General features: G+C 47.9%; 3 protein-coding genes across 3 annotated transcripts; 2 read left to right on the top strand and 1 right to left on the bottom strand.

Annotated features, from left to right (window-relative positions):
- Positions 1-1,594: 1,594 nt before the first annotated feature.
- On the top strand, positions 1,595-6,416 carry uap1l1 (UDP-N-acetylglucosamine pyrophosphorylase 1 like 1). The gene is made up of 9 exons (XM_076029387.1): positions 1,595-2,105; positions 3,305-3,509; positions 3,624-3,799; positions 4,489-4,661; positions 4,756-4,949; positions 5,357-5,497; positions 5,718-5,879; positions 6,048-6,126; positions 6,269-6,416. The coding sequence occupies exons 1-9, from the start codon at positions 1,817-1,819 to the stop codon at positions 6,356-6,358; spliced, it is 1,509 nt and encodes a 502-aa protein (XP_075885502.1). The 5' UTR covers positions 1,595-1,816; the 3' UTR covers positions 6,359-6,416.
- Positions 6,417-6,613: 197 nt separating this feature from the next.
- LOC142890397 (uncharacterized) lies at positions 6,614-9,647 on the top strand. Its single transcript, XM_076029384.1, has 3 exons — positions 6,614-6,865; positions 7,604-9,077; positions 9,183-9,647. Exons 1-2 carry the CDS (start codon positions 6,691-6,693, stop codon positions 8,806-8,808), a joined length of 1,380 nt encoding a protein of 459 aa, XP_075885499.1. The 5' UTR covers positions 6,614-6,690; the 3' UTR covers positions 8,809-9,077; positions 9,183-9,647.
- Positions 9,648-9,768: 121 nt separating this feature from the next.
- On the bottom strand, positions 9,769-13,210 carry psmb10 (proteasome 20S subunit beta 10). Its single transcript, XM_076029385.1, has 8 exons — positions 13,048-13,210; positions 12,248-12,341; positions 11,934-12,031; positions 11,246-11,386; positions 10,771-10,886; positions 10,583-10,641; positions 10,108-10,259; positions 9,769-9,928 (listed from the first exon to the last, which is right to left on the bottom strand). The coding sequence occupies exons 1-8, from the start codon at positions 13,113-13,115 to the stop codon at positions 9,817-9,819; spliced, it is 840 nt and encodes a 279-aa protein (XP_075885500.1). The 5' UTR covers positions 13,116-13,210; the 3' UTR covers positions 9,769-9,816.
- Positions 13,211-13,374: the final 164 nt, after the last annotated feature.

Here is a 13,374-nt window from a genome sequence, read left to right as displayed (position 1 = left end):
AAACTCTTGGGTTACTTAGACTGGAAAACTGATCTTTAAAATGTACCTGCCAGTTGTTGGAGTCGAACCTCTAACCACAGGAATTATAAGTCAGCACTCTTCCACCCTGAGCTATCAGCTGACTCTTGGAGACGGAGGAGGTACACTGCAAAATCTCAACATGTTCAAAAATCAGGGGGGAAAAAAACATGACTGTGACATTCTTTATTTTCTGAAGTACTTTAATGAGCCTGAAACACACCAACAGGACTGCCTTTTCACAGTTATCACAAACCCCGAGTACAAACCTCGGTACCAACCCCCATCCTGACCCTAAAAATATGTCATCTGGTACTCGAAACCACATCTCCTACACCACAGTCAGAGACTCAACCCACTGAGCTAACAGCTCCTACACCACAGTCAGAGGCTCCACCCACTGAGCTAACCTGGAGACTATGGAGGTCATGAAGTCACCCTATTAATACAGCCAGCCTGCTTCTGATAAACACTACTATAAACTGTCTCTTGATATTATCCAGTGACCTCTATGTTTTATTGACTCTATCGTTCTGATTGGATGGTGATGTGATCTTCTGTTATTCATATCTTCTGAAGAAATGAGTTGAAGAATCTCTTGTTTTGGTTACTGATTGTACTTTGTTGTGTGTCTGTGTAGCTGCTCCATGTCTGTCAGTGTGTGTCTGTGTGTGTGTCAGGTGAAGCACTGAGGCCTTTCTGGGTCTCTACTCATCAGCGCTGAAGACGATCTTGTGGGGACCAACGGTGACTCCCAACACAGAGGTCACAGGATCGAAACCCAGTGTGGACCAGAGGTACGACACTGGTGTGTGTGTGTGTGTGTGTGTATGTGTATGTGTGTGTGTGTGTGAAAACAAACCCAAAAAACCAACAGAACAGGTAAGTGGAGCAAGCTAGCTTGCTAGCCCCCCCTTCCTTCTCTTCAAACTCTATCTGAATTGAATTTTAACGAGCAGGGAGAATTGTTTTAGTCAAAAGTGGACATAAAGCCCCAGCTTCAGCTCCACTGGTTGTGTTCCACTGGTACAAAGTGACCGACTGTTGATTTCTCCCGCAGCTGCAGTTGATTCAAGAGTGCAGTGTTGAAATGTACCAATGTCAAGTCATGACATGGCTACATATTATAGTATGTCGTGTGTGTGTGTGTGTGCGTGTGTGTGTGTGTGTGTGTGTGTGTGTGTAGTGGTCAATCAGAACCAGTAGATGGCGGTAGTGCGACATCAACTCCCCCTAAAGTGGAAGCTCGGCACTCGGCGACACAGCGGGTTCAGATCCCGCCCCCTGGTGGTTGAAGTGAGGCAGGACAGGAATAGCGGATGGAGGCAGGACACACGAAGAGAAACTGGGAGTTTGTACAATAAAAGCTGCAGTTTCACAATGAACCACCGCAGGAAGCGACAGTTGTGATACTTCTGAAGACACAGATTTGGCCTCACTTCCGGGGTAATAAACTCACACCAACACAGTGATGTTTTTCACTAGAGCCGCTTCCTGCCAAACTCCCCCAGTGTTCCGGTTCCTTGTGTTCCGAAGATTAGAGTTCGGACCTGTTGCATTGGCACTCGGCTTCGCGACGTTCTGTTGCGTTTCCTCCGCCGTGTTGCTGCTGACTCGGTCCTGAAGCAGCAGTTTAGTGAGGGTGGACACCACCAGTGCAGTCACGAGTTCCTGTAGACTCGCAGTCACTTCCTGCGAGCTTTGACCCACTACCTCTTCCTCACTGCTGGTCGGTTCACAGTGGACCGGACCACCGTCAGATGAATTCCCTGCACTCGTAGTTGCTTCTTCTCCCGGAATGCCTTGTTTGGAGGAGATTCGGCGCGGTCTGGAGGCTGCGGGTCAGACCCACGTCCTGCGGTTCTGGTCGGAGCTGGCTGAAGGTGAGAGGGAGACCTTCCTCCAGGACCTGGCTCTGCTCGATCTGAAGGCTCTCCGCAAGCACTGCGAGGCGGCCCGCACGGCGGCGGCGGCGGCCTCGGACCCCCACCAGGACCGGGACCAGGACATGGAGCCCATCCCGCCGCAGTCCATCGGCAGCGTGAGGAAGAGCGACAGCAGCGCTCTGTCCGAGTGGGAGGACAAAGGTTCGAACCCACACCGCTGCTTTCATTTCATTGCCGTCTTGTCCATTCAGATTGTTGTTGCAGTCAAGTTCGAACCTCAGTTCTGGTTGTGCAAAATGTACAAGTGAAGTCACGTGAGCCGTCTTACAAGTCATATTTTCATGTTGACATTAAGCTAAAAATGAAAAGGTTTTACTGGAATTTATGATATTTGATAATTAATTTGAAAGTTTAGTAAAACATACAAAATCCACCTGTATGAAATTTGCTAAAAGCACAGAACACAGACAAATAAGGTTTGAACACAAAAACAGAAGCGTATCAGACATTCAGACTCTTGAGTCAAAGAAGTCTTCCTGAATTCCAATCATCAATCAATCAATCAAGCAATCAATTGAATGTCATGTATGTAGCGCAGGTCTTCACCTACAATAAGGGATGCAGTATTTTATCCCCACAGGTATTTCCTTATGTCCAGCATCTCATACACATTTAAATACTGCACACACACACACACACACACACACACACACACACACACACACACACACGGCAATGTTCTCAGCAGATGCGACTCGTCAACCAACTCTGAAAAAATAAACAAAAACAAAAATCAACTTTAACAAGAAAAAAGAAGAAAGCGTGGAGGAGGAAGAAGGTTCTGGACGTGCGGGAGGTGTCACCCATAGATGATGACTTTTATAGATTACAACAGTGAGACAGTGATGATGAGTGGTGCACACAATGAAGAACACTGCTGGGTCCAAAAGTCCAGAGGTCTGCTATTGTGCAGTGATAGTACTGAGATAAGGAGCAGGATCATCAGGAGCCGGATCATCAGGAGCCACTCCAGTCTCTTGACTTCATCAGGTGATCACTGATTCCATGAGAGGGCACTGACAGCTGCAGGCTGCTGCTTCTCAGAGGCTCCCAGACTGCTGATTTCCATCTCAACAGCGCCACCACCAGCAGCCATTGTGATTTAATAACGGCTTTTCATACTTCAACCAAGGCCGAAAGTCACTTTCATTCTGCTGAATGTTGGTGTTGATCCAATCATCTCACCGTCCACCACTGCGAGCACGCAGAAGCTGCAAACACTTTTTTTAAATGGCTCTTTGTTTTGTTTTAGTTGTAGAAAGTGTTGTTGATGCAGTAATGATGTGCACTCATGCAAACTACCCTTCACTGCGTCTTACATGAGTGTTTTGTGTGGCCAGGACTGTTGCAGATCTCCCAGAGCCGAGTGGGGGCGCTGCTGCTGGCTGGAGGTCAGGGCAGCCGCCTGGGGGTCTCCTACCCCAAGGGGATGTACGACGTGGGGCTGCCCAGCGGCAAAACCTTGTACCAAATCCAGGCTGAGCGCATCCGCAAAATCCAGGAGCTGTCCGAGCGCAGACACGGCGCCAAGTGCACTGTTCCCTGGTGAGACCTCACTGTGGATCCATCACCACTTCATCAGGTCGTCTGCAGCCAAGGCTGCATGATAGCCTGATGTGGCTTCTTTTTATTTATATGATGTGTGTGTACTCCTCTCAGGTACATCATGACCAGTGAGTTCACTTTGACTCCAACCAAGAAGTTCTTTGATGAGAACGACTACTTTGGTTTGGATCCGGCCAACGTGGTTCTGTTTGAGCAGCGGATGATCCCGGCCGTGTCCCTGGAGGGGAAGATCATCCTGCAGGACAGAGGGAAGCTGGCCATGGCCCCAGGTGGGTCACCAACACACTCAGTCCAGGACGAGGTGGTGCGTTTCAAGGCTCCAGAGTCCATAGAGAATCACACTGGCATCACATCACCTTCATGCAGGGACCTGGTGGAGCCACACTTAGTTTCTGGAGCATTTAAAGCATCATTCAGTTTCAGTGACTGAGCCCACTGATGCTGTCAACACTGGGAAATAAAAGGTGGTTTTCAGAGATTCCTCAACACAGTTTGAATCAATCCACCAACACTGAACTCTGAGAGCTTCGACTCTGCTCCAAGAAACTCAGTGTTGTCATTGATTCACATGAGACCAACGAGACGGGGTTGGGCTTTGTAATAATGAAACCAACAATTGAACTATTCAATTATGAAACAGTTGAAGATGTTGGTGCAGCTGCTGCATCAATGTGCTGCTGTGACTCACATTTTAAATTGCAGATGATTCAGCAACCAAATCTTCATCTTCTCCTTCAGCTGAAATATGATTGGATGAAAACTCTACCATGATATATTTCAATGGAAGCAGCGCAAACTAGTGGATATCATATGATGTGAAAAGAACAGAGTATGGAGAATAACCTTGTTGTCATATTTGCAGGAAGATGTACTTTTCTAAGTGTGTTTAGTCCAGCAGAGAGAAGAACCTCACTGGCGCCCCCTACTGTGTGTCCCATCCCCTCTGTTCTGTTGTCAGATGGTAATGGTGGACTGTACCAGGCTCTAATGGACAACCATGTGCTGGAGGACATGGAGAAGAGGGGTGTGGAGTACCTGCACGTCTACTGCGTGGACAACATCCTCATCAAGATGGCCGACCCCGTCTTCGTTGGCTTCTGCGTCAGCAAAGGAGCCGACTGTGGAGCCAAGGTGAAGTTCACGCTGCCCCCCTCTGGTGGTTCCTCTGGTGGTTCCTTCGCTGGTTCCCTCGGCTCTGCTACATCTCCCTGCTCTCCTGCTCCAGGTGGTGCGGAAGGCTCACGCCTCAGAGCCGGTGGGCGTGGTCTGCAGGGTGCGAGGGGTCTCCCAGGTGGTGGAGTACAGCGAGATCTCGGAGGAGACGACCGAGCTCAAAGGTCCTGACGGGGAGCTGCTTTACAGCGCAGGAAACATCTGCAACCACTTCTTCACCAGGACCTTCCTGCAGGATGTAGCAGAGTGAGTGCTGCTGCTTCTCACCTGCTATATAGAGAAGTTGAACCAAATCAAATCAAATCAAAGTTTTTATAGAGCACATTTTAAAACAACAAAGTTGATCAAAGTGATGGACATGAAGTAGTAAGACACCATTCAAAACAAATAAAACAGGAAAGTATAAAAACAATTCTAATAGCAACTTTAAGGACACAGAAAGGCCCAAGAAAACAGGTGAGTTTTAAGTTTAGTTTGAAAGGTCTGGACAGAAGGCCAGGACCTCATGATGTTCCAGGGCTTGGGGGCAGAGGACCTGCTAGAGGGTCCTACACAGGTCACATGACATGGTGCCTATTAAACAAATGCACTCTTAGTGGTGGGACACCTAAAGGATTGAGCATTGATCTTTGATGTGGACTCTCCGCCCACAGGAATTACAAGGACCAACTGCAGCAACACGTTGCTATGAAGAAGGTTCCCTTTGTGGACTCCAGTGGTCACCACGTCAAACCCAGCAAGCCCAACGGCATCAAAATGGAGAAGTTTGTTTTTGACGTGTTCCCTTTCTCAAGGTGCTTCAAAATAAATGTGTTTTTTTTTTATGTTTTTTTTCCATGTAAATTGAATGTTTTGTGCTTTCATGGCTGGATGAAAAGGTGTCCTGCAAGAGCAGCATCATTCCTTGTTAACAGCGTTGCTCTCTGATGCGACCACTGTATTGCTCCTTAAAGCAGCACTGCAGAGGGATTCTATGGATTATTAACACTACGTTATTATTTTGTGTCTCTGAAGAAACTTTGTTGCGTTCGAGGTGGAGAGGGAAGATGAGTTTTCCCCTCTGAAGAACGCCGAGGGAGCGGACAGCCCCACCACGGCCAGGAACTCCCTGCTGGCGCAGCACCACCGCTGGCTGCTGGCTGCAGGTGCAACACTGACGCATGGTGACGGCAACAGGTGAGAGGAATTTTTCTTGTTATTATTTACTCCCTGCAATAACAGGCATCCTCTGAGCCACTTAACAGTTACGCTCTAGATGTCGGTATGACCACAACTGTCAATAATCCAACTGTTGAGAACATTCTTGAAATGAACAAATCCAAACATCTCTCTCGCTCTGTCTAGTGTTCCAGCAGGAGACTCTCCTCCTCCTCCTCCTCTTCCTCAGTGGGAGGTTTCTCCTCTGGTTTCCTACTTTGGAGAGGTGAGGGACGACGTGTCTTTAAAAAAAAAAAAAACACGCCCAACATCATCAAATTCCAAGTTTGTCTGACCTTCGACCTCTGTCCTCGGAGCTGCTCCTTCTTGGACGACTGAATATCTTTCATGTGTCTCTCTGCCACCAGGGGCTGGAAGATCTTCTCCAAGGAAAGACGCTGCCCACTCCCTTTGTTCTGGATCCAGTCAGAGCCAACGAGCTCATTGGTGGTCGATGATTCATAAGCAGACATAATGATGGTTTCACGAATCCCAAATAAAGTTGTATGCACAATATATATTATTATTCAAATATTTTTATTGGATTGTTGGACTGAGATGCTTCTTCAGATATATACAGTATATATGTATACGTATGCGTATGAAACATGTTATTCACACTCCTGCACACACTGCGGTAATGCACCTATTTGCTGGATGCCCGCCGCCGTGAAACAAGAAGAAACAGAATGAAAAGAGAACGACTTTGACAAAGTGGTACAGACTCACTGCCATCGGCCGGGAAACTGAATGTCTTTATTAGAATAGTTTGAGTTCAGTGTCTTCAACGATGTCTTCTTCGGCTGAATTCTTGAAGCAGTTCGTCAGCGACAGACTCTCAGCTGCAGCTGAGGAACTATTTGCAGTTTTTCACAACGCGATCGTAGAGTATGAAGAGAAGCTGGACCGTCACCGCAAGTTGTTCGGTGTGATCTGGACGCCTGTAGTCAAGTTAAGCCGCACCGGTTAGTGACGTCATTGTTTCGACAGTGGACACCAAGCAGCTGCTTGTTCGATGTCTCCAGTGTGCAACTCGAGCACAGGAGCTAGCCATGACTGTAGCTTCCTTGACTCCTTGTGGCGTCACACGGGGACATCGGTGCCCGTCCAGGTGTTTTCCTGTGCTTACGCACCCACTGCAAGGGTTGAGCAACCACTGGCCAATCGGCAGTGTTGTGTGTCAACGCGTTCATATTTTGGGCGAAGGAGAAGTGAACACAGTGCGTTTCTGTCTGATGAACGCTGTTGTGAACGCGCTCATTCATGGGCTCGTGAACGGTGCGGTCTCACAGTTCAGCTCCGTTCAAGAGGCTGCAAGATTTCCCGCGGAAACCAAGTTAAAACACACCGCAAACAGGCGTTCATGTGTGGCGGGGGAAAAAAAAACACTCGAACATCAGACATCCCCTGTCACACTGCCACATACGTCATCAACCTGCGACCGAAGCACGCAGAGTAAAAATAATGGAGACAGCAGCATGAGTTGATTCATCTTGAAACGCTTTTATGAAAAGGTCAGCGGTGATTCAGCTGCCGCTCCTTCACCATTAACTTAAAATTCTATGAATTATGAACAGAACTTTGAACTGGTTCCGTGTTCCAGCTCTTCACTCTCAGGTTAAATATGCAGATTGGTGCATTAATAAGCCACCTCGGCAGAGGGTTTCCTCTGTAACCTCTTTCTTGATGTTCTGTCTCTCCAGAGCTCCCACAGCGACTCGTCTTTAAAGAGGAGCTGCTTGTGGATGACCAGTCATCCCTGGACCGAGACAGGAACTCCAGTGTGGATCAAGAAGAGCTTGAACTTCTCCAGGAAGAAGTGAACAGCACTGAGCTCAGACTCAAGCAGGAGCCTGAAGACCTTCAGTTATGTTCTGCTGGTGAGAACAGCAACAGGAGTGAAGATCCAACTGTGGACCTGAATCCTGAGGAACCTTTACAGCAGTCTGAAGTTAATGATCCAGTTATTATGTCTGTGGTGTCAGAAGCCTGCAGCGATCTTCCCCTCCGCCCTGGTGGTTCCCAGAGTCCAGAGCTGAAAGACGATAAAGGCGGAAACTCAAAGTCAACAAGACGCAAACGGAAAGATTCAAACAGTAACCTCCACAACAGTCAAAGTGTTAAAGATCCAAATGTCACCGTCCTCATATCAAGAACATCTCTCACAGATGACCGGTGTCGCAGAAAGTCGAAGTGCGAGTCAGAAGTTCCGAAACACCCAAAGAGCCTCGACGGCGAGGATCAGGACGTCGTCATAACACCGAAGTTGCCAGGTGGTGGAAGCGAGTTACAGCAGAAAAGCAGCCACGCTGCTGAGAAGCCACACGCCTGCCAGGACTGCGGCAGGAGGTTTTTAAGGAAGGATTACTTAACAGCACACAAGAAAACACACACAGGCGAGAAGCCACACGTGTGTCAGACGTGCGGCAGGAGGTTTTCACAGATATCCAGCCTGAACGTGCACAAGCAGTTTCACTCAGGCAAGAAACCATACGTCTGCCAGGAGTGCAACCGGAGCTTCTGCTTAAAAAGGTACCTGATGCGACACATCAGAGTCCACACGGGTGAGAAGCCGTACGCTTGCCACACCTGCGGGAAGGCGTTCATAGAGAAGGACAACCTGAGGCAGCACCAGCAGGTCCACACCGGGGAGAGGCCGCACGTCTGTCAGACCTGCCGGAAGACTTTCATACAAAAGGCCTACCTGAAGTTCCACCTGAGAACTCACACAGGTGAGAGGCCTTTTGTTTGCCCAATATGCAGTAAGTGTTTTGCACACCGCTCCAACCTGAACCAGCACGAGAAAACGCACACGGGTGAGCGGCCGTACGTTTGTCAAACCTGCAACAAGAGTTTCTCACAAAAGTCAAACCTGAACCGGCACGAGAAACTCCACACAGGTAGTTAGCGGTCATTTGCTGCTGCCGTGGCCTCCTGAGGAATCTATGGACGAGTCTGAAGTTAAAACCTCTGTGGTGTCAGAAGCCAGCAGCAGGTGGCAGCAGCAGGCGGCAGCAGCAGCCTCTCCCCTGCTGATTCCCAAAGTCCAGCTCTGCAGGTGAACAGTCAACAGAAACGGATCGGTCAGAACCGTTGTTAACAGACAGTGATTCACAACCACAGCTTGGCCAGGAGTGCAGCAAGAGTGTTGAATAAAACACCAGAGGCTCCACACAGGTGAGAAGCCACATCTCTGCCAAAGGTTTTGTGAGTTCCAGTGCCCGAGGATACCATTGAGGTCAGAGGTCACCTGTCCCTAACATGCCGCCTGTCTTTCCTCAGCTCATCAGTGCCATAATGTGTGGATGGAGTCGGTCGTTGACAGCAGGTCCTGGAGGAAAACCTTCTCGCTGTGTTGGACTCAAAGACGCAGAGCAGCAGTGGAGAGTGTGGGCCCTCTAGTGGATGCATTCAGACTGCAGGCTTTTCTGGACGCCATTGTTTTTCTAATAGACGCATATGCATACTTTGTAATTCATGCACTTCATTGTTTGTGTGTTTTTTTGTGATGATTTTGTCACAGCCCACAAAATGCCACAAAAGGAAGTTGAGCAAAACTGCAGAACATCTGATTTCCTAGGACGTCCATCTTCTGACCTCTGAACGACACCTTCAACAACTTGAGTCATGACCCATGTGATGTGAATATTAATGATAAACTCAAAGGGGGGAGGGCAGTGTGGGGGAACCCAAATCGTGTGTGTGTGTGTGTTTGCTCCTCGTGGAAATAAACACCTCCGCTGCAGACCAGGTGTGTTTCTGGACCTTCACTCTTTGTAATGATGAAGCTTTGCAGTACAACAACAGCGTCTGTGCAGGACTTCAACAGTTACTGACACTACAGACAGGAGACAGGACAGTCGATCCGAGGAGCAAATCACTTTTATTTCAGTCATCTGAAGTGCATCTGATTGCTTCATTCAGTGTCCATGGTGTGAACAGACTCAGCGAGCAGGTCCAGGGGGAAGACGGTCACACTCTCAGACTGGACCACCGTGGTACCGGGCTTGAACCTGTACTCGCCCTTCCTGGAAAAAACACAACGGTTGTAGTTTGTTAGCATTACTAACAAATGGATGTTGTTGTTCAATATGAAGCCTCTCTCATTTCTATGCACAGTCAAACAGTTGCGCTGTATAAAAATATGAACAATACACTGGAGCTCTTCTGGTGAATAGGTCATAAAGAGATGAATATGATGATTGACCTTTGACCCTTTGTGGCGGGCTTGTCGTAGCCTCGCAGGTGGTCCACCTTGGCCTGGTTGATGACACACAGGTCCACGTTACTTCCCGACCCTAGGTCGGAGAAGATCCCTGCAGCGATGGCGTCTCGGACCAGCTGCTTGGCCTCCTGGAGCTGAGGAGAAGTTAGCACGGAGAAGAAACTCCCTCATTAGGAATTCAATTTCACCTTTAATATGAATAAAAATCTAACATAGATATATATTTGTGATTTATCATGATTATTTATTATTGTAACCATTGGACCAGTTGGCTCTGAGGAGGTCCAGTGGTCACAACACCTGGGTCACGATAATGGCATCAACGTTGTCATTCTGCAACTTTCTACTTTCCCAATATGAAGCACATGAGTCGGCCCAAAGAAGCTAATTGTGAAGCTAATAGCTTGAATGGAAGTGGTAAGCTAGGAACGGGCCAATGAGAAGACAGCTTTCTTACCTCCATGTCTGGTTTGTAGCGGTCTTCAAGCACAGAAACAGCAGCTGCAGCTCCAGAGCCTGAGATCACAAATTCAACATTTCTGATCAAAAATTCAACGGGTTAACAAGTTTTCATACTTGGAGCGATCTGATTGGCTGGTACGAGCTCAAGGTTTCTTGATTGCGTATTTGTAATCGCGGACGTACCCATGGCCAGGTAGGGCAGCTTGTCGTAGGAGCCGTGGGGGTAAACACTGTACAGGTGAGCTCCAGCCACATCCACCCCACCCACGATCAGAGAGGAGCCGATGTGGCCCTGATACCTGCACACAAACACACAGACGAGTTGAATCAGAGGGACGACTGTGGCTGCGCTGACTGGTGAAGTCCATTCACCTTTGACATAGAATATCTATTAGTTATGATTCATCAGTGTGTCTATATAATGTAGATAACTTCTAAATAGTCCACCTGCTTCCATTCTTACCCTATACATGCTTTACATATTATAAAAAATATGTATTTAATATTATGTTTGTTTTTTTTATTATTATTGTCTTATTTCAATGTCTGGTGGCTTTGGATGTGAGTTCAGGCTGATGGGAAAGAAGCCCAAGCTTCATCTGCAGCAGCTGCAGCAGGAAGTGACTTTTTCATTTGTCTACATTGTTGTATAAATCACCTGAACAGCATTTGTTTGAGCTGTCGCGTCACCATGGCCACCAGGGGGGGCCGGCCGGTGTTGAGCGCATGCAGTTCCACGTTGGAGGCCATGATCTGCGTGGTGATTTCTGCATCTGCAGCCACTCCAGCTCCACAGCAGCTGCATGAAGATCCACATCAATGATCAGTGGGGTCAAATAAACTGCACTGTTGCTGGAGGACCTCCGTCGCTGTTGCTGGAGGTCCTCCGTCACTGTTGCTGGAGTGCTGGAGGACCTCCATCACTGTTGCTGGAGGACCTCTGCCACTGTTGCTGGAGGTCCTCCGTCACTGTTGCTGGAGTGCTGGAGGACCTCCGTCACTGTTGCTGGAGGTCCCCCGCCACTGTTGATGGAGGTCCCCCGCCACTGTTGATGGAGTGCTGCAGGACCTCCATCACTGTTGCTGGAGGACCTGCATCACTGTTGCTGGAGGACCTCCGCCACTGTTGCTGGAGGACCTGCATCACAGTTGCTGGAGGACGTGCATCACTGTTGCTGGAGGACCTCCATCACTTGCTGGAGGAACTGCATCACTGTTGTTGGAGGACCTCCGTCACTGTTGCTGGAGGAACTGCATCACTGTTGCTGGAGGACCTCCGTCACTGTTCCAGCAACACCAGCAGGGTCACAACAGTAACTGTGGCTGTGATACAACATCCAACTCACTAAATCTTCGGTGCGATGTAATGAATCTTTGAGCAGTTCTTGTCGGCCACCACCATGTCGTCCGTAGCCCGGGTGTCTGCGCCGAGGACCACGCCATCCTAGAACAAAAATAAAAGCTTTCATTACTGCATTAAATAGTGAGACCCAGGCCCAGAACCTGGAGGGCCACCACGTCTTCTGTACTCTGTTCTTACTTCCTTGGACAGTTCAATAATGCTGTACACTGCACTCCACTCTCCCAGATGGCAATGAACCGGACCACCTGGTCTTGGGTTAACAAGGTGATCTTGTCAAATGATGAATAAGGTCCTCACCTTGTAAACCATCCCAGCGATGGTGGTCCCAGTTTTCCTGCTCGTGGGAGCTTTATAGCCGAGCTCAGAGAAACCAGACTCCAGCGCTGCGTTCCTACAAATGAGAATGAAAGCAAACCACTGAGGCGTTCTGCTCCTAACAACTCCACTGCTGCTGTCATCACCACGCAGCAAAAGATCTCCACTCTTTCAGTCCTTTATGCCGCGTGTATTTTGCATTGACACAAAAATCAATTCTTCAACGTTGACACTAAGAATCACAACTCTTACATTAATCAACATGTGAAAAAAGACCAATGACCAATAAATACATAAAAACATTCATTATTTATTATAATCTAAAATAATAAAAACATAGTCTAATAACATAGTTTCACAGTTTCACTTATATATTTATATATACCATTGACTTGATTGATATAATCAGGAAACATTGTTGTGTCCTAGGGGGTCAGCGGTCAAGAGGGGTCAAAGCTTCATCAAATGAAGAAGAAATAATATTCAGTATTTCTGTTACGTGGAAGGCCAAAACTCGCCCTGCAGAAAACTGTACGACAATCTTGACACTTTCGCTCCAAAGAAACTAAAGCACTCTTCACCGTCGCTTGAAAGCACAGCCTTATAACAGATTATAATATATTATAACAGGATAATAATAAGAACAGGGTGCGACAAAGAATGAGATGAACATAGTTACAAAGTTCATAACGAGGCCGAATCATTGACAAGCTGGGACGCGAAGTGGACTCGTTGTCTATTTCCGTCTATGAAAACTTGTAGTAGTTGTTATTGTTGTTCACCTGTGGCTGTTGTCGAAGCAGAAACCTCCACGAGACGACTGGCAGGACGTTAAGCTTTGAGACATCATGACTGCAGAGCCAGAAGAAACGACACGGGTCGGAGTGGATCCACAATCAAGACTCGAACCTTCGGTCGGTTCGTCAGTGTGTCCGCGGTGTTGCACACTTCCTCTTCAATGTGCTTTCCCCAGTATTCGTGTCAACACGGTACTGAGAGGCTGGACTCTGCAGGTCCGCAAGCTGACGCCTGCACGTTGATGTTTATTCATTCATTATTAATTATCATGCTTTATTTGTTTGTTTGTTTGACATGAAGGTGGTGTTGAG

Source organism: Nelusetta ayraudi, unplaced genomic scaffold (genome assembly GCF_046127955.1).
Source record: "Nelusetta ayraudi isolate G7.1 ecotype Tasmania unplaced genomic scaffold, CSIRO-AGI_Nayr_v1 ptg000026l, whole genome shotgun sequence".
NCBI classification, from domain to species: Eukaryota; Metazoa; Chordata; class Actinopteri; order Tetraodontiformes; family Monacanthidae; genus Nelusetta; species Nelusetta ayraudi.
This window is presented reverse-complemented; position numbering and strand designations above follow the sequence as displayed.